General features: G+C 34.6%; 1 protein-coding gene across 1 annotated transcript in view; it reads left to right on the top strand.

Moving 5' to 3' along the window:
* LOC150096072 (suppressor of lurcher protein 1-like) overlaps nucleotides 1–24,987 on the top strand; it is a 286,165-nt gene extending 261,178 nt beyond the window's left edge. Inside the window, exons 9-16 of the mRNA XM_090409292.1 lie at nucleotides 8,083–8,276; nucleotides 8,381–8,600; nucleotides 9,344–9,561; nucleotides 9,851–10,018; nucleotides 17,446–17,575; nucleotides 18,036–18,103; nucleotides 23,424–23,537; nucleotides 24,023–24,987. Coding sequence (XP_090265418.1) covers nucleotides 8,083–8,276; nucleotides 8,381–8,600; nucleotides 9,344–9,561; nucleotides 9,851–10,018; nucleotides 17,446–17,575; nucleotides 18,036–18,103; nucleotides 23,424–23,537; nucleotides 24,023–24,222 — 1,312 coding nt within the window. The 3' untranslated portion in view covers nucleotides 24,223–24,987. The remainder of the gene's footprint in view (nucleotides 1–8,082; nucleotides 8,277–8,380; nucleotides 8,601–9,343; nucleotides 9,562–9,850; nucleotides 10,019–17,445; nucleotides 17,576–18,035; nucleotides 18,104–23,423; nucleotides 23,538–24,022) is intronic.
* Nucleotides 24,988–25,821: the final 834 nt, after the last annotated feature.

The following is a 25,821-nucleotide window of genomic DNA, read 5'->3' as shown; positions in this document are numbered from 1 at the left end:
AACTATGCTGCCATCTTGCGTAAATGGTCGGATTTATTTAAATATTAAATATTGTATATTATGGCGTTTGTCTGTTTTTATTGGAAATATTTGGCTAATTATGGCGCCACCTGAATTTTAAAAATTGTTATTATAAAATAATGTGGAAAATTAAGCTACTTAAAAACCTTTTAAACTATGCTGCCATCTTGTATAAATGTTTGGAATTATGTAAATATTGAATATTGTATATTACGGCGTTTGTCTCTTTTTACTGGAAATATTTGACTAACTGTAGCGCCACCTGAATTTGAAAAATCGTTATTATAAAACAATGTGGAAAATTAAACCACTTAAAAACTTTTCAACTATGCTTAGACTGACCATACATACAGGACAGTGCCATTTTTTTTAAATATTTCCTGACCGTCCCTTCGTTTTAATAAAAATGGCAATTTTGTCCCGTTTTAATAAAAACTACAAATATTCTTCACTAATGGTCAATCATAAATTATTATTCATAACTTATAATCGTATATCAATATCATGAGTAGTATGGGAGGCGGTTTGAACAAAATGCTTCCGGTGGGCATGGCTTCTGACGTCATTGTGAGTGACGTCATGAGTTTGGAATGTTTGGAATTTCCCTGTGGGCATATGTGTCAATGGCTTCAGTTGTTGTGTTTTGGTTCGCGTTATGGCATTATGGGTGATGATAGAGATAAGGAATCGTGTTGTGATTGGTGGGACATTTTGAACAAAATGCTTCTGGTGTGCGTGGCTTCCTGAGTCAGGAATTTCCCTGGGAGCATATGTGGTCAATGGCTTCAGTTCTTGTGTTTTGGTTTGTTTGTAAATAAATATTGTCATTTGTTATTTGTAAATAAGTGACGTCGTTGTTTTGAATGGAAAAGGGAGATATATTAGAGATAAGGATTCGTGTTGTGATTGGTGGGACATTTTGAACAAAATGCTTCCGATGTGCATGGCTTCCTGAGTCAGGAATTTCCCTGGGAGCATATGTGGTCAATGGCTTCAGTTCTTGTGTTTTGGTTTCTTTGTAAATAAATGCCGTCATTTGTTATTTGTAAATAAGTGACGTTGTTGTTTTGAATGGAAAAGGGAGATATATTAGAGATAAGTATTCGTGTCGTGATTGGTGGTGCACTAGTGACAAGATGAAGATCAAGATAAGATAAGGAATGGTGACGTGGGTGTGTGTTGTTATGAGATGTAGATAAGTGATGTCATTTGTTAGTTGTAAATAAGTGACGTCATTTGTTATTTGTAAATAAGTGACGTTATTGTTTTGAATGGAAAGGATGATATTAGTGGATAAGAAATCGTGTCGTGATTGGTGGACACTTCTGACAAGATCAAGATAAGATAAGGAATCGTGACGTACGTGAATGTTTGTTATGAGATGTAGATAAATGACGTCATTTGTTAGTTGTAAATAAGTGACGTTATTGTTTTGAATGGAAAGGGAAATATATTAGTGTATAAGTAATCGTGTTGTCATTGGTGGACACTTCTGACAAGATCAAGATCAAGATAAGATAAGAATCGTGACGTTATGTGTTTGGATATTCACAGTTTCGAGGTTTTCTGAATAATTAATTATATGCTATGTCACTCAAACATACAGGTTTTTTTTTTTTTATATAGATGATTGTACTAATTTTCCAATACATTTTGAGGTATTTCTTTCCTGTTAAACGGTGGGATTCTTAGTGTAAGTCGTGATGGCGGCAGTGTAATAAGCTATTCGAGCTTTTCTGAATAATTAATTATATACTTAAAGTACTTGTCCTTAAACACACACACATACACACACACATACACATTAGACATAAAAAATCGCTAATGCGTCCATGTTGATACTCTAATATATACCCTATGATTATTCTTATGGAAAAAAAAAAACTATTCAGTATTTGAATTACGCTTACCAAACAACATGCGAGCAGTTATGTTTAAGTTAAAAAAGTACTTATAGCTTTCCACATGACTCTTCTAAATACGAATATTCCAAAATAGTTCAATTTTATATCCACAACACAACACAAACACAAAAACCACAAAGAATGAAATTTCTGTAAATACTGTAACCTGAACTAGTTACTTCGTCCTTTAGATTACAGACCGTAGATGCTGGGGTTTCGTCATTTGCAATATCCCCCTGCGAGCGGTTTTCTTCAAAGGGATGACACGAGTCACATCCGTAAATTGGGGTATTGTTCAAAAGGTAGCATTTCCTCAAGTTTGGATATTTCTCAAATAATTACATATGACTAAGGACTTAGTATCGAGATGTTTGAATAACACATATCCTAAAATTATTCATTCTTCGTTACCGTAGGAATTCATTGGTGTTGTAAATTAATGCTTACATTTAATTTTAATTTAGAGTACTATCCGATTGGTTGTCTGTATTAATTCTTTCCCACTGTTCAACTTTGGTTGGAAAGTCTATGCGCCGTTTTGTTTAGGTTAAGTGTTATTTCCGGTTTCGAATTCCGATTGCTGTTAGAGTATGGAATTCAAACAAGTGAAATTTTTTTTTTTCAATTGATTCGTTATTTTCTGTATTTTACTTTTATAGGTCATATTCTAACAGAATAACTCAGCAGAATTAATAAATATATAAAGTATATGAGAAATTATTTTCCAACACTGTATATTTCTCATTAAGTCTTACCTTTAAGGTATCTATCTTATCCGGTCACCTTTTGTTGTACGTAGGTGAGAAATCGTGTGTTTTGTTTCGAACTCTTGGTTTCCGTTGGGAAATTACCAATATACTATTAATTTTACCTTCGATTCCTTGTACTCTTAACCTATTTCTGTAAGTAGAATTTATTTGTGAATTATTTTCCCACACTGTTAATTTTCATTCATTAACCTTGTTTGTAGATAACGAACAAATAAGACTTTTAATTCAATGAATCAAAAAAAAAAAAATTCTCTGGTTACTTTGTGGGATGAAATTTCACAAGGGGAAAAAAAAAAAGTTATCTTCCTTCTTAAATTTGTATAACACATCTACGACACCCAATTTGTTCATTTAATTTACACATTTTATTGAACAAAATATTATTTACAAATTGTATTTACTGAATCTAACAATACAGAAAATAAATAAATTGAAAAATACATCAAAGGTTCTTCCATGGTTGTGGAATTGCCATCGTATGGTTTTGACAATGTGATTCTCATCTGAAAGTTAATTTTCATTTGGTGTTTGTTTGTTGGGAATTTATTACTGTAGTAGTAAAATTAAGGGTTGCATATTTATATTTTCGAATCCAATACGTATACCTCAGAGAATTATTAAAAGCACAGAATCTTTCGTTATGTTTCCAAAAGCATTTAAAAGTACACATTATGTTTTCACGTTTTGGGCATCAAATTTCATTTAAATCAAGAACAGGCTCCCTATTAACTTCGTTAATGTTTTTGATTTTTCTCTTCCTTTGGCAAGTAATATATGATATTTGCATGTTGATTCTGTCATCCAATCTCTTAGTTTGTCCAAAGCTAATGAACCAATTTCCCACTTCAGCTGATGGTTATATTTTATTAACCAAGAATTCTGTTTTTTAACTCTTTCAGGTAATTCTTTCCAACTACAAGGTGATTTTGTCACTGCATATCTTACACTAATTCCATCAGAAATACAAATTTCTTTAGGAAATAAATAGAACTCTTATTCAACAAAAATTGTACATCAATTATCCCAATGATAACTGAAAGTTCGTATTTTTCACCCACTGTCGATTTTTCATAATCGTTTTCCTTCATTCTTCTTCTTCTTCTTCTTAGATTACTTCATATGGCACCACAAATAAATAGTTATTTATTGTTATTTCACTGATTATTAGCTCCGATCGTATACTTTATGGTAACATTGGTTTTCAAAATTCTAAACAATTAGAACTTTTCACAAAGAAACTTTCAAAGAATTTGTGGCTCACCCATTATTTTTGCATTACCAAACACAAATCACAAAACAGCAGCTGCAGTGGATGAACGATTACCTTAAGTCCAAAGTCACTCAACTCTCTGGTATTTTCTTATAGTACTGTTTACACTTACCATCCCCTACCCTGACCATTCCTTCAAAAATGAACCTTTTGCGCAGATGACTCAACGACATGTTTTCACATGCTGTTGGATATACTGTTGGTGTGTTTTTATCTTACTTTGTGTAGGGAAAGGTAAAATTTGTATATGTGTTATCTGCAGAGTACAAACATTTTCTCTATGCCAAACTTTAAAGAAGTGTTAAACTCATGTTTTGTTGGTTTAATTAGGTGCTTCTCTCTTTCTCTCTCTCTCACTCTCTGTAAAAATAACCAAATTCTAACAGTTCGGATTTTCGATTATGTGAACGATTTGTTTTCAGATAACTCAAATAATGTCAATAGGTAGCATTAGACAATTTCTAAAATAATCAATACATGGATTTTCGTTTTCAACACTTTTTTTTCCTGTCCTGGCATTAATTTCACGGTTGTGATTTTTTTAAATAATTAAACAGAAGTGCATTAAGATATAAAGTTGTGGATTTAAATATCAAGATCTAATCAGAATAACTGAGTAAAAATTCACTGTGGAAAAACACAACAACAAAAACACACATCTTTGTTCATTTAAGTTTACAAATGCACATTTTATTTTGCTGAAATACTATTTACAAGTATATTCACTGAGAAAAATTCGAAACATGTAATTACCTAAAAATATTTCACAATATTTAGTTTAGACTCTTAGCATTTTCCAAAGAGTTCAATGAATAAAATTTTTGTTACTCACTGTTTCTTGGTTACATTACATCAAAATAGCTGGTCACGCAAAAGAATTTTTAAATCAGATACCATGGTAACCACACTTCCATACGTTTGATATTGTGTCAGTCTGGAAATGACACCATGCCTCACTAAACATTCTGTGTATTCTTTTGTCAGCAAATATACACAAACAGTTTTTGTAAAATGTTCGTAAATGTCCCAAAATAAAGATTCTTTATCGAATTGGATAAAATCTTGAAAGTCTAATTTTACCATTGATGAATTTAAATGTTGAGCGATAATTTTTCCCATTATACGAACAGATGGTAATTCAGTTTCCAAAAATAGTAAATGATTATCAGTGTCATACATTTTTGTTGAAAATCTCTCAGCTTCTTCACAACTAATAGAAAAAACCTTACTTCCATCAGCTCCTGTATCATCAAGTATTAGTTCCCCATCTTGGCATTTCAGAATATAACACTCACCGAGGTCCATTTCGTAGTCAACTCTTCTTTGCAAGTAGCCGAGGATATGAGACCACTTCCTGCATAATTTTCCCAAGTGGTCCGGGATAAATACATCACAATGTACGTGTCTTCTAAAATAATAATCGGTTTCCATCCTTTTAGAGCTAGGTGAAGAGTTTTGTCTCGTGCTATTTTCCTGAAGAAAGAAAATTTCAATGACTTTTGTGGCTCACCCATTATTTTACTTTACTTTACTTTCCTGGATACCAATCACCACAACACAATACGATAACTTCACAGGATGAACGAATTGTCGTAACTGCAAAGACACTTGACTCGTTTATTTTTCCTTATAGTACTGTTTACCTGACCCTTAACCCTGACCGTTCCTTCCAAAATGAAACTTTTGCGCAGATGATTCACGGACATGTTTCTACATGGTGTTGGATAAACCATGACGATAATGACGGATGTGTGTCACCCTGGGAAAATTCCAAGATATCTTATCTCAAAAACATCACCCACAATTCCATAGCCAAACAAAACATGACAACAATGTCGTTATGTGTTTGGATATTTCTGGGGAACATATGTCTCTCATACTGTGATATCACAGAGGGTGACAGATGTCTTCCCTGCAATGCTCCCCCACCTAACCCCATCACCCTAGTCTCTCACCATCCTCTCTCCTCCAGAAGATGTCTGCTCAGCCTAGTGGAGATGAGTGAGCTCATCGTTTGCGGATATCTTTTAGTGATGTCACCTCCAATTGATACTGATAACTTTTTTGGGAAAAAAAAATTTAAAAAACTGGTTTTTTATGATAACATTTTAGGAAAAAACGCGTTGTTTGTCTGTTTTTATTGGAAATATTTGGCTAATTATGGCGCCACCTGAATTTTAAAAATTGTTATTATAAAATAATGTGGAAAATTAAGCTACTTAAAAACCTTTTAAACTATGCTGCCATCTTGTATAAATGTTTGGAATTATGTAAATATTGAATATTGTATATTACGGCGTTTGTCTCTTTTTACTGGAAATATTTGACTAACTGTAGCGCCACCTGAATTTGAAAAATCGTTATTATAAAACAATGTGGAAAATTAAACCACTTAAAAACTTTTCAACTATGCTTAGACTGACCATACGTACGGGACAGTGCCATTTTTTTAAAATATTTCCTGACCGTCCCGTCGTTTTAATAAAAATGGCAATTTTGTCCCGTTTTAATAAAAACTACAAATATACTTCACTAATGGTCAATCATAAATTATTATTCATAACTTATAATCGTATATCAATATCATGGATATCAGTAATTTATATAACCATAAACTAAATATCGAATATTCAGTGATTTATTCAGAGAAAATTAAAAAATGCATGTTGGCAACACTTGCGCTTGTGTTTTGCTGTCACGTTTAGCTGCTGTCGACTATTTATCAATTGAGACAATGTTTTGCAGTGAAAGTATAAAAATACTGTACTTTAATATATACACAGTCAGGTTGAAGAACTGAATAATTTGTGACTTTGCAGGAAACAATGACGCTAAATTGTTAGAGCATGGAAGATTTTTGTCCTTGGGTCCATCAATTGACAGAATTTTAAGCATGTTTGATGGGTTTCGTTCTTATTTTCTTTCTCAAGAAAAATGTCCCGTTATGTTGCGAAAATTGCCTGAAATTGTGGTTGTCATTTGCAAGAGATCAAGTGTCTACGTTCCAAACATACATTAGCTTAATTGAGAAAGATAATATTTCAGCTAAAGAAGCCATGAACATTGAAAATCTTGCAAACAATTTAAAGTAAAAAAAAAAGTGAAGTGTTTGTATCTACTGATGTCAAAAAACAACTGAAAATTTTAGGCAGATTCACGAGAAATTAATGAGGCTAAGTTATTGAGGTAATTGAGAATTTCTTTGAAACCAGCTCAGAATATACCAACAAGTAGAAGTGCAGTTTAGAAAACAGAAGTTCAAGTGGGTGCTACTAAGACACCTGAATGGAAAGAAATACAGGACAGCCTGAACAAGGAACTCATCACACGTAAGAAACAGAATAAACTCGTGTATTCGATCAGACGACCCTCATAAAATCTATAATTGTGAGGCAGTTGGATACATGGAAAAAAGAAAACATTCCTGTATCTGATAGATGGTAGAGATTTTTTCTGAAATGAGCGAAAAACGCATAGACTTTCAAGACTTTTGTAATATTGTAGAGTTTATTCTTTGGCTTCCAGGATGTACAGCACCTGTTAAGAGAATATTTTTCTGTCATGAACAAGGTCAAAGGAGATATCTAGATTAAGTGTTGAGACAATAAGGGCTATGTGAGGTGTAAGACAAACTTGTGTCATGGAATGTGAGAAGTTTTATGATAAAGCGTTGAAATACCGAAATTTGCTGCGTAAGATCACTTCATGGGAGAAATATTTATGGTACGATCGTGGTAAAATATATTCCCCATCTACGTCTACCTAAATTTTTGTATAGTTTCTGTCATTGAAGAATAATGGTAAGCTCAGTATGTTTATGTAATAAAACTTTTTTATCGTCTTTTGCATGAATACAGAATATTACATAACCCCCGTCCCGTTTTTGTCTCAAGGAAATATGATCAGCCTAACTATGCTGCCATATTAAGGAAATGTTTGGATTTATTTAAATATTTGATATTATTATTTCGTATTTACTGGTTTTCAGTGTCATTTACTCGAAATAGTTGATTAATTGTGGCGCCATCTGGAGATCTAAATGTATTATTCTGAAAAAATATGAAAAAATACATCAACTGTATTTACTGAGCAATGTATTTTATTGCTCACTTCGTAGGTGTACTGATAGTTATCTCCGAATTTACGTCCAAGGCCAAGAAGAACGTTACGCCTTAGATGAGTTTGATCACAATTTCTGCGGAAATGAGATTCCAGCGCCAATATTGTCAGAAGGCCCAAGGCTGGTGATGGTATTCAGTAGTGGAACCCAAGAAGGATCAGGATTTATAGCCAAATACAGTTTCGAAACAGGTAAACAGCAATGAATTTAAACACTGTTTGTTTTCTTTCTATCTTTTTCTTTTAAGTGTAGTTACATAAATGTCAATGAAAACATCATTCTCTCTGTTGTTTAGATTACAAGGTTCCTGGCACCGCGGCTCCTAATGGATCTTGCATTTTCTCCTATTTAAGTGATAGCCACAAAACTGGAGATTTCAACTCACCACATTATCCCGCTAACTATCCCTCCAGCATCCGGTGTGAATACTATTTTTATGGAGTTCAGGGAGAACAAGTGAAGTTAGTCTTCAATTATTTCAAGACTAAAATGGATATCGAGACCTACGGATACAAGTAAATTTGAAACTGCTAATTGGAGATTAATTTGCATTCAAGTTCATCCTTGTTCTTGTAACCGATGTTTATTCTTTTTTCATAGCTTTAGTTCCTTTGCTTATTTGTTTTTTTTCCTTTTTTTCTTATATTCTGTTCTTCCCTCTTTTGTACTTCAGTATTCTTCAATACATGTCTTCACGACTCTTTCTCTTTTAAATCTTCTTTCAGAGATCTCACTATTTATACTTTTCTTTTTATTAATTTTTTCGCTCTCATCCTCTCTATTTCTCTTTCTTTCTTTCTTTTATCTATCTATCTATATTCTCTCTCTCTCTCTTTATGCATGTGTATGTCTAACTATCTATCTATCTCTATCATTCCCATTCGTTATTGATTTTTCGTGCTTTCATATATCTTCTCTATCCTTTTCTCTTACTCTTTTTCATTCTTTTCATCTCTCTTTCTTTTTTCTTGCCGCTGTTCGTTTTTTTATGTTTTCATTTTCTCTCTCTCTCTCTTCTCTCTCTCTTTGGTTCTATGTTTACACATTGAAATAGCTCATGCTTCAATATAAATAAAAAAAAAATTAAATAATTCTTTAAAAATACATTTATTCTAGTAGTTTTTCTGCAACCTTACAATCACGTGATCAATATTTCCTTGTATATTCGTATTCGATATGTAATATTTACAACTGTGTTTGAGTTAAGAAACTTTGTTCTATCTTTTTCTTTTCTTTTTTTTTTTTTTTTTTCATTCAGTGAGATCTGCACAGAAGATTGGGTGGATATTTACGACATCTATCCCAGTGGTAGGGAACGGAAATTGGGTCGATATTGTGGAAAGACAGCGCCTGGGCCAATAATATCAGACGTCGGTGTGTACAGCATGAAAGTAGTTCTGAATACCGATGAATCCGGAGTAGCCAGTGGTTTCACAGCCACGTACACCTTCTTTCCGATCCTTAGCATATCTGAAGGTGCGTGACCACAAAGAAACTCAAACAAATGTTATTGCATAAAAACTGGTTAAAAATACATTCAAATTCTCAAATGCATGCAATCTCAGTTTCCTAGAGAAATTTAAAATGATTAGTAGCTCCATCTATCGAACGATCAAAAAATATTATATATATATATTTCGAAATTGCAAATCTCTGTATACTATTAATGTTTTGCTATTATTGTTATATTATTATTAAATATCGTTAGGTCGATATTTTGATTTTATATTCGATTGTTTCGTTTTTTTTTTTTTTTTGCAAACAGATTGCGGCAGCAATATTACAGGCCTAGAGAATGGCCTAATTACTAGTCCAGGTTTTCCAGGTTCGTATCAGTCCCACAGACAAATCTGCAACTGGTATATTATGGTCCGTCCATCCCATCGGATCCTTTTGTTTTTCGACTTCTTTCTTATAGAAGGAGATCCGAAAAGTATGCTTTGTTCGTGTATATAAATTTAATTTCTTAAATGTTCCATAAATGTCTCAATGTATTTAAATATTTGTATTATATGAATTTTATAAACAAATATATATATTTATTTATTTATCTAAATTTGTAAATATGCAAAGTAAACAAAGAGAAGGATATTCAAGCAATATAACATAGAAATATTATACAGCGGCAGTGCATATTTCAGAGGGCATAGTCAGGAGGTGTCTAATTCCAGATGTTTGGATTAGAAATCTTAAGGTACTGTGCGACCACAGATGTGAGACCCTTCGACACTTTTGCGCATGGCAGAAGGCGAATCCATTCTGAGAATAGGGTAATCAATGCGTTTCGTGGGATTAGTGTTTTTTTATTATTATATGTCGGAAAATTAGCTTTTCTTTTATGAACATTGTAGTTTTTAAAGTGGTAACTATTTTGCTTGTACAACAATTGGAAAATTTTACGTATAAAGCACGTGATTTCGTGTTGGTGACGAATTCGTTCATCGCCTTAATCCTTAAGCCCCTTCAACATGAATTGACTCTTCTTGGCAATCTGCCAGCCAAGGATCTGACATCCGTGGTCGAACAGTACCTAGCTATAAAAACGTGAAATAAAAAAAATGGGAGAATTACAAACGAATTTTGATACTGAGTGTTCCAGGTAGGGTTTTATGCAAGCGTGCTTCAGGCTAACAACAATTACAGAATGGAAACTGGAGTGGAACAAGCTGATCAACTAAAGGTCTTTGAATCAGATGTTCACATTAAGAGAAATGGTTCAAAAATGTTGGAAATATAACAAGATTCTGTATATAAGTTTTGCAGATCTCTACAAAGCAGTATGACAAGATGGCAATAGAAACCTTATTCAAAATGCCACAATTATAAGGTGTAAATTGGACTTTTGACAATATACAGAGCAATATATAGTCTGTGTTAAAGTTAAAAGTGGAACTAATCCTTATATATAAGTTGGATAGATTAATTTGGATCTTGAACTTATTCATGTGATTTTATACTCTTAAATAATCACTTTTGTAGATGGATATAGTGAGTGGATTTCTCCACAGCTGATGTTTTGAGTGACTCCTTCTGCTGGAGAAACTTACCTCACTTTTATCTTATAGATTATAACTCCATGAGTTTTTGTTATATGAGTGTTTCTGTGTATATTTGCGTATTCATTATTTGCCTATTCATAAATAAATAAATGATGGCCTTCAGGATTCTTTAAATAAATTTCATAACAGCTATATCAAAGTTTGGCATGAAATCAGATTAAAATGGCAAAAGTTGTGAAACTAGGCAGGAAAATAGAAAATATCAGCTGCGTGCAGAATGCAAAAACGATAGAACAAGTGAAATATTATAGCTTTTTAGGCACAATTTTTAGTGAAAAACGAAAGTTAAATATGGAACTAGGGAACAGAATAAGCAAAGGCAGTGGTGCACCCAGGTAGGGGACCAAGAGACCCTGCCCGCCCAAAAGAAAAAGGGAAAAACACTAGAAAATTTTCCAAGAATGTTTTCCTAATGAAAATTCATTTTTTTATTTATGTTGCATCGTGTCTTTTGGTCCCCAGGTAGGGGACCAAGAGACCCTGCCCGCCCAAAAGAAAAAGGGAAAAACACTAGAAAATTTTCCAAGAATGTTTTCCTAATGAAAATTCATTTTTTTATTTATGTTGCATCGTGTCTTCTATTCCTATGCTACTTATGAATTAGTGATACATTGCAAATGCTCAGTCATAGGTCGTATGTGATGCGTAGTGTGTATTCTCAAATCGTCTACTCGACTCGGGTCCCCCCCCCCGCCCCCAAGATTAAAATCCTGAGTGCGCTGCTGAGCAAAGATTTTATGATAAGGGAACTTGATGAATAAATTTGTATGGAAGATGAGAGACATTACCCAAATCATTAATGTAAAAGGACACAAACCAGTATTCAAACCAATTTAGAATTGGTTTAAACACGGGTTTGTGTTCAAACCAATAAAACAGTTCAATAAAATTGTGATAAAACAGTTCAATAAAATTGTGATAAAACAGTTAATCAAAGACTGCAGATAGAATTCTGGAGAAAATTAGAATGGAGAAATCAATTGCAGGATCATGTGAAAAATAAAGATATTAACGAAGGAACGACGTTGTTAGCATTAAATATATCTAGATCTTAGAATATTTGAGTCTCGACAGTTAACATACTAATCTGGAGGTAAAACTGTCCATATCAATTTACGAATAATGCAAACTTCTCATGTACCGTTATCATAATACCCTATATCTTTTGAGGCTATATCAGGAATTCTAAGATGATGTGCAAATATTTTTTAATAAAAATATTTTTACATAAATAAATCTATAGTTTGAAATTTGAGTAGTTTTCATACGTATGTATTTCCATTTTAAGATAGGTTATTTATGTCACTTCCAGATTATTTTTGAGAATTCTAGATTTATTTGCACTATCTCTTTCTATTCTAAGTAATGTTACTTAAAGGACATTTTGAATTTATAATAATGTTACACTCAAGAACATTAATTGGATTCGATTCGTATAATGTATAACGCTACTGTCAAGATGGGTGAAGCAAAAATGCTTTTCATATTCCCTTTTTTCTGTAAAGGAAGTGGTATATGAAAAGCATTTTTGCGATTTCGCAGATAAAATCTTCTTCAAGTCAAGTTCCCATTCAAACCCGCTGATCGTACAAGCTGTCAATTACAACGAAACAGAGAGCACCACAAATACAAAAGACCGAAGACTCTTCTCCTCTCAGTTTTGTGAGCTTTACGCTTGCCCTCTGCGTGGAGTATTATTAGTTATGATCAGCTCAGAGTACAATAGTCTTCAGTCTTTTGTATTTGTAGTACTCTGTTTCGTAGTAATTGACATCTTGTATGATCAACGAGTTTGAATGCGAACTTGACTTGAAGAAGAATTTTTCTGCGAGATCGCGGAGAAGGGAGGAGATATATGGAATGCCGGTTTCTCTATGAATCTGTGAATTTCTGATAAACCATGGGGCATCTGGAATCATCTCCTTAGGCACTTATTTTGAATTCTTTGTAGTTTTGAAATGTTTGATCGTGAAGTGTGACTCCATCCTGGTGAGGCATAGGTTATAACTGGACGTATAACCATCCGGTAAACTAGTAATTTATTTTGTAAGTTCAGTTTACTCTTCCGGTTGACTATTGGTTAGAGGTGAGCTATTACTTTGGATGTCTTGGAGACAATGAGATTGATGTGCTTGTTAAAAAGGAGTTTTTATCCAGTAGAACACCAAAATATTCGGTCTCTGATTGCCATGGGATCTTTTGACCAGAGAACAAGATGTCTTCTTTAATGCAGACTTTTTTTTCTAGAGAACAGCATGGCTGAGCTTTTGACGGGGTTTACTTGAATCCTCCAGTTGATGAACCATTTTTTTTCAGTGCGTTGACACTTCCTTGGAGTCTACTGATTTCTAGGCGAGGGCTGAGAGACCCTGCTAGAATAGCGGTGTCGTCGGCATAAAGGGCCGTAATGGTTGTTCTTGAATTTAGAGGGATGTCTGATACTTAAATTGAGAACAGTAGTGGGGCCAGAAGGGAGCCTTGAGATAACCAGCTAGAATTTTGCGCCTTGATTAAACAATTCCATTAAGCTTTACTTGCATGTATCTTTCGCTAAGGTATGAGTTAATAAGTTTAATAGCTTACTTGGGATGTTATTTTCAATAAGTGTGAAGATAAGGCCTTCAGGCAAAGTCCAAGAACATAGCAGCAGTGTGGAGGTGCCAGTTGAAACCATGGATGATGTGTTCTTAATCGGTGAATTTGTTGCACTGTGCTGTGTGCCTTGCGAAAACCAAATTGCTCATCTGGGATTATTTTATGTTTGTCCACTGCTGATTGTAGTCTTGATAGGGTGACGTTTTCTGTTACTTTGCCGAGGCAGGAAAGAAGACCGATGGGCCTGTAGCTTTAAGGGAGTTGTGGGTTATTACCAGGCTTTTTCAGAGAAATTATGTCAGCAGATTTCCAAGCTGTAGGAAAGTACTGGAGTCTTAATATGGAATTGGTTATATTAACCAGATGAACTATGGCCTTCCTTGAGAGTAATTTGATTATTCTATTGGTGATGTCGTCGAGACCAGGAGCCTTTTTATTCTTCAATTGGAATATAATGTTGATTATTTCTGTTGGAGTAGTGAGGGTGATGCGATCTGAATTATCCTTAGGCTGTCTTAAGGCTTTTCTGATCTGACGATGAACTTTATAAATGAGATTAATATTTAAGTTTTCGTAAAATCGGCTGTATTGATTTTCCAGGTTGTCAATTAGGGCTTCTACTTTTTCTTCATCTGAGTTTGCAATTCCATGTTTGGTCTTCATAAGGGAAGGAGTTGTCTTTTGGTATACGAAGAGTTTTTAGAAATTTCCAGATGGAGTTATCTTCTGGGTTGATTTCCGTAAGTTTAGATTCCCATTCTGAATTCCTATCTGTCTGGAGAGCTGCTCGAACTTGTCTATTCAAGTTGTTTAAGATCGTTTTGTCCTGCGAGGCTTTCGTGTTGGGGTATCACTTTCTGGCTTTATTTTTAGCTCTGTTCAGATCCATAACCTCTTCCGGAATGCGATTGAACGAGTAGAAGACAGTGGTTTGCCTGACTGATGCTATTGCTGTGTTAATTTGTCTTGTTAAGTTGCTTATACCTAAGTCTATGTCTTCTTTTATGCGGATGACAGGGGATGGGCCAGTGTGCTCTGGGAGAGCTTTAGAGAGCTTATCCCATGCTATAAAAGAGTGTTGAGGAGAGAGTTGATCCTGGGTATGTAGCTTGAGCTGGATGGGGTTATGATCTGAAGTAAACTCGTCTAATGTCTCCAGCTGATATTGATATCTGATGTTTTTGCGGATGACTATGTCTAGTACATCCGAACTTCCTGATGGGCTGTAGTGGGTGGGCTCAGTAGTAGGTCAGGCTACTATTGAAGACTTGAGTAACGTATAGTTAAATAAAATACGCCCTTTAGACTTGATTGCCGAACTGAACCAAGCTGTATGTTTGGAATTGAGTCTCCTGCTATAATTACGGAATCCGTGGAGCCGAGGATGGAGTCTAAATCCGATGTCAGTAGTGGAATGCTGGGAGGATTGTACACTGAATTGATTTTAAGTCTACTGCGTTGCTGGTGTACACCTCTAAACCTGTCACTTCAAGGTTCAAAGTTTGAGGTTTGGTTAAAACATTGTGGCTTAAATAATTTTTGATAAAAATGGCTGCGCCATCATTACTAGAAGATGTTAAGTCTGTCTGTCCTATATAGTATATATCTTCTTAATCTTGGGTTGTTAGATGATCTGAGGACATACACTGATCAAGATTATGCCTGGATCATATCTATTTGAGAATTCTTGCAGTTCCAGAATTTTATTTATCAGGCCATTAGCATTCCATGCTATAGTCATGAGTGAGTTTGGCTTGAATTTTTTATACATTGTAGAGAGCTGTCAATATGGATTGGGTATTTAGATAGAATCTCTTTCTGGAAGATGGTGAGGGCTTGCTTTGCTGAATTCCTGCAGCATGGTGGCAAGTGAAGCAGTTAGAACTGATGTTAAGTTGGAGCTTGTTTGCTCTTGAGATCTACGAATCTGCGTTCGTGCCGCCTCCACGTATTTTTTGATCATGGATGAAGGACACGTACCTTCCTGCCCTGCTGAAGATGAGATATTTCGAACAGGAGGGCGCCTTGCTTGGTTGCTTATGGTGTCATTGCATGGGGTATCAGGATTACTTTTCTCCACCATGCCATGACACCAGCAGGGTTCACTCTTGCTCACCCACGATTTTTTGGGTGGAAAAGGCACCCCTTGTAATTAGTGGGATGTGGTCCTCTACAGTTAGCACAACAAGCAGGTATAGAGCTTGGCTTGGCACAAGTGTTGGTATGTTGTCCCTCTCCACATTTCAGACATCTGTAGGCTGCTCTGCAGAATTGGACGTGCCCGAACTTTAGCATCTGTGGCATTGTCCTGCCGATGCCTTTTTCCTTAAAGGCTCGGTTGTAATTTTGAGCCTACAAATATCTGTCACTTTGTATATCCTTTTCTAGGTGTTGCTGATCTCGACTAGCACCAGCGGCATTAGCCTTTTGTGAGATCTTAGCATTCTGCTGACTTTGATTGGGGTCAGTCCATGACTCGTGAGGTCAGCAGTGACCTCATCAGTTGTGATGCCCTCGACAATCCCCCCCCTCTAAGCACCACTTTAAGATTTTTCTCGCTTGTTAGTGCAAAGGTATGGAAGAGCAATTTGGAGTTGTCCAGCGTTTTCGTCATCTTACGATAATCTGAGACAATAGCAGGATGAATCTTAACACCTCATCTGTATTTATGGTCCTGGAGAAGTTGATGTTTTGTTCACCGATGATCCTTGAAACTGAGGTCCACCTCTCTTTGTCTCGGAGGATCACTGGGGGACCTTTTTTGTCTTCTGTGATTTGTGGTGTTAAATCTTCTTCCATAAGATCTTTAGTTGTCCCCAATCTTTTGTTTGCCTGTTCACCTTGGGAGTCCATCTAACGAGGATTCTTGGGTGATGGGAACGTTGGAAATTCGCCCTCTGTATCCTCAACCTCTCCTTCTTGATCATTGATCTGGATGTATATGTTTATAAATCTCGGAAAATTCGTATCAAACCTTTTTAATATCTTCTTGAACAGGTCAAGGAACTGATCTTTGCTAAAGGCTTACACATTATCGTCGGTGATGTCCATACTGAGTTGAACAGTGCCTTGGTAGATATGGCTCTTGTAGAGTTATGCCTGTTAAAGTAATGCGTAAGTCTACTAACAAATCCTGTAGACTCACGCGGAAGTCTACTAGCAGAGTAAAGCAATATTTAAATTTGTATTGCTGTACTAAAAGGGGAAAGGAATGTCAAGAACTCACTTGGCCACAGAGTGAAAATTTACCTCCCTGAATTACCATAAATCCACCACTGGTCCTCACAACGGATGGGGCCTACACAGACATCAGAGCGCGTGCATTTTTCATGCAGAGGGAGAGACAGTACGTTTCAATCTGTGTCAGCGCCAGTGCAATGCGAGATTCCCCAGTAGCCTTGTATAAAATCCAATCAGGCTCAATCTAAAATAACTCGTATGATCCCGTCAAAAGTCCAAGCGAAAGTCAGAATCATTCCAATTCGATTCGAGTAATTCTCCTTTTTGTTTATTTGGTGCTATTATAATGAAAAATAATTTTAATTCAATTTTAAAATAATTTTAATTTTATTGTCTGTATTAACTGTTGTATATCGAATACTATATCTTTTAATAAATGAAATGAAAAATAATAATTCCAGAAACAATTGCTTTATTCCATTATCCGATCTTCGATATATTTCTCATATTAAATTTTGCGTTTTAGGGCGGGGTTGTCCAGGGGCAGTTTTGAGGGTGTGGCCAGAACTCAGTCAGTCCCCAATGGAATTGTGCGGGGAAGATTTGAACAACGAAACTCAGCAGATTCTCTCCAACTCCAACATCCTAAAAATGTCGTATGTAATTTCATTTTCTTCGTATCTGTGTATTTTTTTTGCACGTAATATACATGTAAATGAAACAAAATGGAATAAATAAATAAAAAATAAGAAATAAATCAGAAAAAATAAAATTAATTAATTCAGTAAATAAGAAAAATAAAGTGAAATATATAAATAAATAATAAACCAAAAACATCTTTAAGAGTTCATGATAAAGTAATAATTGCAACTCTGCGATTATTGTCCGATAGACGGCAACATATGCGAATTAGAAATGAAATCGTTCTCTCTTTGAGCCATTTTAATCGAGACTTTTATTGACTGCATTTTCTTTTAAAGTTATATTTATGATTTACTGCCGTACTAACACTAGACAAAAACAGTTGCCATCCTCTTCAAGAGTATATACTCCATGTCAATGAATGATAGCACATATTGGTATTGATAATAATTCTTTCCTTCTCTCTCTTATCAGATTCGTAACTGCGGACAAGGCAGTGGGAGCCAAAGGGTTCAGAGGAACATGGACAGAAGTCAAATTAGGTAAGTGTATTCATAATGCAGTATAATTAAACAGGTGACATCAAAGATGGTGAGCGACTATATTTGAAATCTTTTAGCCTTTTATATCTTAAAAAGACAGTAGATAGCGGTTGACTATTCTCCACCTAATTCGTGTTGGCTAAGGTTATGGCTTTCCTCTCAGAAAGCCTCAGTCAGACAATTACTTGGCTATCATTATTGCTTTAATAACAACAATAATTACTGAAAATGGAGTAAAACATAAATTGCCTGCTAACTCAATATCTGAAACCTGATTGTATTTTTTATGAGAATAAAGTCATCTGGATTATGATTCTTATAATAACAATTCATCGGGAATCGCTTGAAGTAAGAGATTCCTGCTGCTATTTGATGTTTTTTGTGTGTACACGAACACAAAGAGGTCAAAGGATCACTACTTGAGCTTGAAAAAATTGTAGGGTTTCGACTTTTTATTGTCAGTTGTATACATCCAAAGTTATGATAGCCAAAATTTCAGATATTTCACATTTCTATTCCGACAGGTAAACATTTTTTATCTGTCCTTCGAATAATCTCAATTTTTGGTTTACAGTGAAACATTTTAGTGGCCAAAACATAAAATAAAAAAATCGAAATAATTACTCCTCTCAGATTAGATGAAATTTGAAACTGGAATCTAACTGTTTTCTTTTTACTGTTGCATTATGGGACCAAGAGACGTTGCCACAAGACTACATAGGCACTGATTTTTAATTTAGAGGCCTCAAAGTAACATTTAGGATTGTACATTAAAAATTAGTACTAAGTGTGTTATGGTTACTTGGACTTAGGAACAAAGCAACTAAGTATTGAAGATTAGAGTATCATGAGCTGTAAATTCGCGTGTTTTTCTGCCGATTTTGCTGGATATGAAACCGGAGTTTTGGGGAGGGGGGGGAAATCTTTCCACTCACCTATCTGCGAAACAGGCTGAATTACATTCAGTAGAAAAGAAACTTATGAATGTCTTTCTCTTCCAAGAAGAGATGAGATTCGAATCCATGTCTTTTCAACTTAAGGGCATCGTCGATACCAATGGAGTTGTAGAGGATTATTTCTTGGTAGTCAAGGCTAACATTGATGGTCCCATAATTCTAGACCCACTAGAAGAAAAACCTTTATATGTTCCATTCCAATTGGAGGAACTTTTCCAGGCTTATTTACCTTCAGCCACGTTCTAAAATTTCTTTAAAAAAAGGAAAAGAAAAACGATATATTGTGTATTTCTTGAAAGAAAAGTGAAAAGAAGTAAAATTCCTTGCATAATCTCAGTTTTACTTTTCATGAAGATTATCAAAAAAGAAACACAGTTATACAATATGATGATGATGAACAGCCTATTTTTCTACCCACTGTAGGGTGAAAGCCTCTCCCATTGCGGGAGGTTTGGGTCTACTACTCCCATGGTGACCCAGTCCATATTGGGAGAGTAATTATACAATATAAATACTGATAAATGAACTGTCCACATCTTCTTCTGTTCACTGGACATCCACAGATGCCGTATAGTCACTCCGATGCTCAGTGGTGTACCACACCAGGCCTCGCCATGTAGACCTGTTGTATGCTTTTCTGGAGGCTTCAACTCTCTGAAGATCAGTCACTCCACACACTCACACACACCATCAATTCATCTAAATGACGGTCTGCTCCTTCCTCTTTTTCCAGAAACTTTACCTTCTGTTATTGTTCTGAGAAGTCTTCCTTCCATCCTCCATCAAATTCGATTATTGATTTAATTGATCACCGTAAAAGGTCATAATGCAATTGTGTAATACAACCCGTGTGTCTTTCATGATTTTCCCTGTGATTTCAATTTATTTTAGAATGTCAAAATTAGACAAATTGATGAGAAGGTCTTTAGGTCCTTTTGTATTTAAAAAGGGCTCTAACGCCGAATCCCATGATTCTGTGATCATTATTCATCAATATTTTAATAAAAGTCAAGAAAATCGAGGGTATGTAAAGAAGATTCATTTAAGTTAATAATGATATGACAGCCAGTAGATGTTTGGTACATTTGATGGATCCAGGATCTACCAGATAGCAATAAAAAGAAATCGATGAAAACATTTAGAACAAATATATGAAATTATAGTGTGGCTTTATAACCCATAGCTAAACTAAGCTTTTGGGAAGACAGTGAGTTAATTGTTCCTATATGTGTTTTGGTGTATTATGTGCGTGTGTTTTCCCTTTAGTCTCCTAGATAACTGGTCTTAAGGGATTTCGGTTATGGGTGTGTTGTGCTAATTGTGCTGGTATAACCACCATAATTGTTGCTTGTGTGTGTTGCATAAGTGGTTACATGTTTTAAGTTGTGTGGAAGATTATCGATCAGAGTACGTATCAGATGCGGTCTCATAGTTCTTCCATCCATATCTATTATCGAAGTGCCTGCAAGGCCAACCATTACTCTCTACTGGTAATGTAGAGAGTAGTTTTGACCTTGTTATGCGCTGTGTCTTCTATATTTACGATAATCATTATTGAAATAGTTCTTAAAATGATTAGGTAGTCTCAGGTCTGATAAGCATAAAAGTTTATCCGCGTTTCGTGTATGTGTTGGCTCTCCAAAAAGCATCATGAAAATGAACCTTTTGTGCAACGATTCTAATTTGGACAGGTGACTGTTCGCGACGTTCGCATAGACTGTTATGCCATATCTTGGAATTGACTGACAGATGCTATTGTAAATAATTTTCTTCGTGTAACCAGCAGTGTATTTTTCTACCAATTCCAATGGAGTGTAATTTGTCCAGTAATATTCGGTAGTCGAGTGTGTCGAATGCTTTCTTTAGATCTAACAGTGTGTGTATGGCAAATTTGTTTTTATCGAAACCTATGTACTGTATATGGCGTCCGTAATATATTCTAATAACGTGATTGTGATTTTTATGTTTGGAATCAGTATTGTTTTTGTGAGATTATATTATATTTTGGCAATTAATTTTGTAGTCTAGTATGTAATATTTTTTCTTGTGTTTTTGAGATTATACGTAAACTGGCAATGGGCCTGTAGTTTTGTATGGCCTTTTGTGTTTACCCTGTTTATAGAGAGGTGTAATTACTAATGTTTTTAATTTGCCTGGGATAATACTCATATAGAGCCTGTGTAGCTCAGTGGATGTGGAGTTTACACACCACGGCGCTTGGCCGCACGAAGGAAGACTTGGTTTCGAGTCTAGTCGGCGACTAGAGGAAATTTTTCTAAGCCTTTTTTCGACCGGTTCCCGAGTTAGTCGATCTCTGGCACGGGCAAGCGGGTTTTTCCTCCCAGAAACTCGGGTTTTTTGTCCCGTAAACTCAAGAAAATCGACCGTAGAACCCACATTATTTCAGACATTAAATATATTGTGTTAGGGTTAGGGACCACGAGATGGCGGCAAATTTGAGCCGTCTCTCTTCACTGCGTACCGCTTAATTAGTGATAGCCTTGGGCCATCTATCTCTGATTGGTACCAGTGGAGATTGAACTGCCCACTCAGTCTCCAAAAGTTAGATAGGGCTAAATGGCCTCGCCTACTCCCCGTATACGGGAATAAAAAGGCGTTAGATGATTTTTTTTTTTTAATACTCATATGGAGTATTGCATTGATCAGTTTCAAAGGTACTGGGTGTAATTGGTCAAAATATATTATTATATATGTGTAGTCTTATGTTGTTTATATAGACGGGAGCTTGAGTTAAAGTTGAGTTGGGAGACAGCATCTTTCAGTTCGGGTTTGGAGATGGATGGAAAGAATATAGTTTGTTGCTGACTATGGTAAGTTGCTTTGGTATTAGGCATGATCGGAGTGATGTCTGTCTTCAGTAATGTAATGCTATTTACAAAGTTTTGGTTGAAGATTCTGCTAGTTGTTGTGGTTCTGTGTCTGAAACGAATTTGTTAGCAATGAAGTCTTGCGGGGATGTTTTATAACGCTAAAATAAACTAATACTTCCAGAAAAATTTCAGGAAGTAATAGTTTATTTTAGCGGCGGGTATTTTGGCTATTAGTTGATATCTTCTCTGTTTATATTTGAGTGTCGTTTTTTTTTAATCGCTTTCAAAGATTAATCTTGAGGACAATGCTGTATAGGATTTCATTTGCTATATCATGACATCACTCTGATTTTTGGGTCGTTCATAACGTTTTTATTTATTTACGAGATCGTTTGCTTTGTGGAGTTCTGTTTGTTCGTATTTATTTTCGTATAATGATCCGCTATTTTTGTGATTACTGATGGTGTGTATGAGTTTGGAACACCTCACAATAGATGTTGTTGTTTGGAGTTACGGCCTAACTCAGAGTTTCTATAAAACCAACCACATCCGCATGAGACCAACTAACTTACCTTTATTAAAAAAAAAGTAAATGCAAAAATAGATAAAAATTTTATAAATACATATAAATAATTAGAAATAATTATTACAATTTGAAATAAGTAAGTAGATTCTATTTGTATTTTTTATTATTTTCATAAAGTTTCTACTTTACAGTTGCGTATGTTGAGTCTGAGTCATGTTTCAGATTCTTCGTTAGAAGCATTTTTATTGTGTAATGTCACATAATGCAATCTAATTTCACTTATATTAGTCACTTATAATAAAAAAATTAGAAGTATTTTTCTTAAACGGAAATATTTAACTTAATTTTTTAAATAATTATCATATATTAATTTTATTTATTAACTAACTAATGAGTTTTACTTTTACTAAAAATATAGATAATGTTTCTTTGAAAAAGAGCGAGATATCCATACGTTTAGCTATCCGTCCATTGAATATAAATTTAGCCAATTTCCTGAGAGACGTTTTTTTCATGAAACTATCTATTTAATTTGAAACAAGTGAAACGTTTCTTGATCAATAAATTAAACGACATCTATTGGATGAAAAGAAACCGTATAACAGATTTTAAAAATACATCTAATAATCTTGGTAAAAAATAAATATTTTTAATTTTTTGAACACATTCATATCTGAGAATTTTTCAATTATGTTGGATAGATGGCAGCACGTGAATTGCCAAAGAAATTTCTCATTCAAGCAGGTGTTGCTGATAAATATGAAACATCAAACGATGATAACAAAATCGAAAACTACTTACAAATGCAAGTGGATCGGCAGATGTTTAACGACCAATTTAACACTTTATCACTGTCAGAAATGCTTTAAAAAGTTTTCTGTTCACAGCTGCGGACTTCATTAATGTAAATAGTGCACTGATGTTTTACATCAGAAATAGATTCTTTTTATTTTATGTTAGATGTGCCAGTAACAAATATTTCACGACATTGTTTCTCTTCTTCACAGGAGATGATTGTGACGAGTTCCAATGTGCATTCAGTGGCTTCTGTATCTCCTATAAAACCAAGTGTAACGATCTACCGAACTGTGGGTCGATAGACAATTCTGATGAAATTGATTGTAAGTGTAATTTTCTCCGTTTGCTCAAATCGTACTGCATTTCGTGTGTGCGCATGCGCATATGTTTCTAATTTTACTCTAATAAATTATACCATTCATTTTTCGATTTCGCAACCTAAAAATTCTGATGAATTAATATTTTAAATCTATCATTTATTTTTGTCAGTTTTTAAAATGTTTATCATTAAATATATTTCCTTTGTTTCTGTAAAGAGAAATCATAGAAATGAATTATTGGGAAGCCTAACAATCGCTTAATATTTTAACTGTTTCGATAATATACAGTTAGTATCAAATTTGGCCAACAGATGTCAGCACATGTAATATATTGAAAAACAATTTTTAATTCTTTATATACGTACATTTAGAAAACTTTCTATGTCCAATAAGTGAAAAATATTAAAAATAAGCTATAAAGTAAGTTAATTTAAATCTCTGGCTGTGTGGTCATTTGATAATGTGCTTTATTTTATTGATTTTCAAAGGTTTGCCACTTACTGCAGTAGATGTCTATATGGTGGTAGGCTTATCGCTAGGAGGAGCTATCCTGACTGTAATTACAATGTGTGCGGTGTTTCATAGGAAATGTAAGCGTCGGCGAAGTTCTCTCTCACAGTCAGAACACAGAAGAAAAAGTTCCCAAGAAGCTCCAGCGATGCCGTTCATATCTGTAGACAGTGTGTGATGACAAAATGCCAACACGCCTTTAATTCTAGTCAGATCCATATTTCACTTGATGACTTTGCGCATGTGCAGAAATCGATAGGTGAAAAAAGGAAGTGACGTCATGTACGAACTCTCGATCCCGATGCCTATCACTCAGATAAACAAAGACGGACAGTACTAATATACATGTGTGTTAGCAAGGTGTTTCTTCACTGAGTTCTTTCCTTTTCTTTCATACTAACGATTTATGAAGAACTCTTTAAACTTATGTGTAGAATTCATCGCCAATAACGTCATCTGTTCTTTTTTCTCTCCAACCTTTGCCGTTGTCAGCTGTATGTAAACTATTGAAGGACATAGTGTAAAACCGTAATGTATTCTTCGTTTCAAGTGTTGTAGTGTCTTCAGAATCCACCCACCAGGTGGCACTCCTCAACCAAGATGGCCAATCGGAGTGGAAATAATAAAGTGGGATTTGTTTTTACCCGTACGATTCTAGCAAAAGGGAATTATAAAAGTACTTCACACTTGGACTGAGAATGTCTACTTAAAAGACAAATTGTTTTATGGTATTTCTTGACTGACTTTGTTACTGTTTGTCAGCGCTATTACTTGTATATTAATTGTGAACTTTATGGAGTTCTATTGTTTGTATAGAGATAATGTTTACAATGATGAAATTAGTATTTTACACCATTTACTGGTGTTTTGCAAACAAACAAACTCTGTAAGTTTGTATTTTTATTTTGTTTTGTTTTGTTTTATTTTCCATGTGATTGTTAGATTGTTATACGTAATTTTAATAAAATTTCTGATTACCTGGCCAGGGTTAACAAAAGCAAATAAATGTATTCAAGACAGGTAGTCGGATCCCAATAAGATATTAACACAATAAAATTTTGTTATATGTAAATTCCTTGTTCTGTTTTGCAGTTATTTACATTAAACAAACGGCCTTTACCTGATTAATAAATAAATAACTTTCGTTTAATGTTAATATATTCAGTATTATTTTGACATTATTTTAACACTGGGTGACATGTCATTTCGAGATTGGGATAATAATAATAATATATATACAAACCTGTTTCACGTGTTTCAAATTATGTATATATATATATATGTCAGCTGTATGTAAACTATTGAAAAACATAGTGTAAAACCGTAATGTATTCTTCGTTTTTCAAGTGTTGTGGTGTCTTCAGAATCAACCCACCAGGTGGCACTCCTCAACCAAGATGGCGAATCGGAGTGGAAATAATAAAGTGGAATTTGTGTTTACCCGTACTATTCTAGCAAAAGTATATATATATAATATTCATCAAAGCTTGATTTGCTTCCTCAGTAGAAAAGGCTGGTTATATTTCACAAATTCGAGCCCTACCCAAGGGCCTATGAGTTGTGGAAATACTTTCTGAAAATGAAAGCTGTGCAGAACAAAGCGGCCTTTTGCAGCTGCCCAATTTTTAATCCATCTAACTCGAGTGCTTCTAGATGTTTTTTTCAATGTTTTAGGGATGGCGCCTAAAGCATTGAAAAAAATACAAATTTTTGTATTTTTGCCTTCATAACGTTGGTTTTAATGGCCTGTTCTTGTGCTGCAAAAATATTATGGGAA

Source organism: Typopeltis vanoorti, chromosome 19 (genome assembly GCF_054136105.1).
Source record: "Typopeltis vanoorti isolate ZY-2024b chromosome 19, IOZ_Tvanoo_1.0, whole genome shotgun sequence".
In the NCBI taxonomy this organism is placed as follows: domain Eukaryota; kingdom Metazoa; phylum Arthropoda; class Arachnida; order Uropygi; family Thelyphonidae; genus Typopeltis; species Typopeltis vanoorti.
The sequence above is the reverse complement of the archived record's forward strand: the minus strand, read 5'-3'. Positions and strand labels throughout refer to the sequence as shown.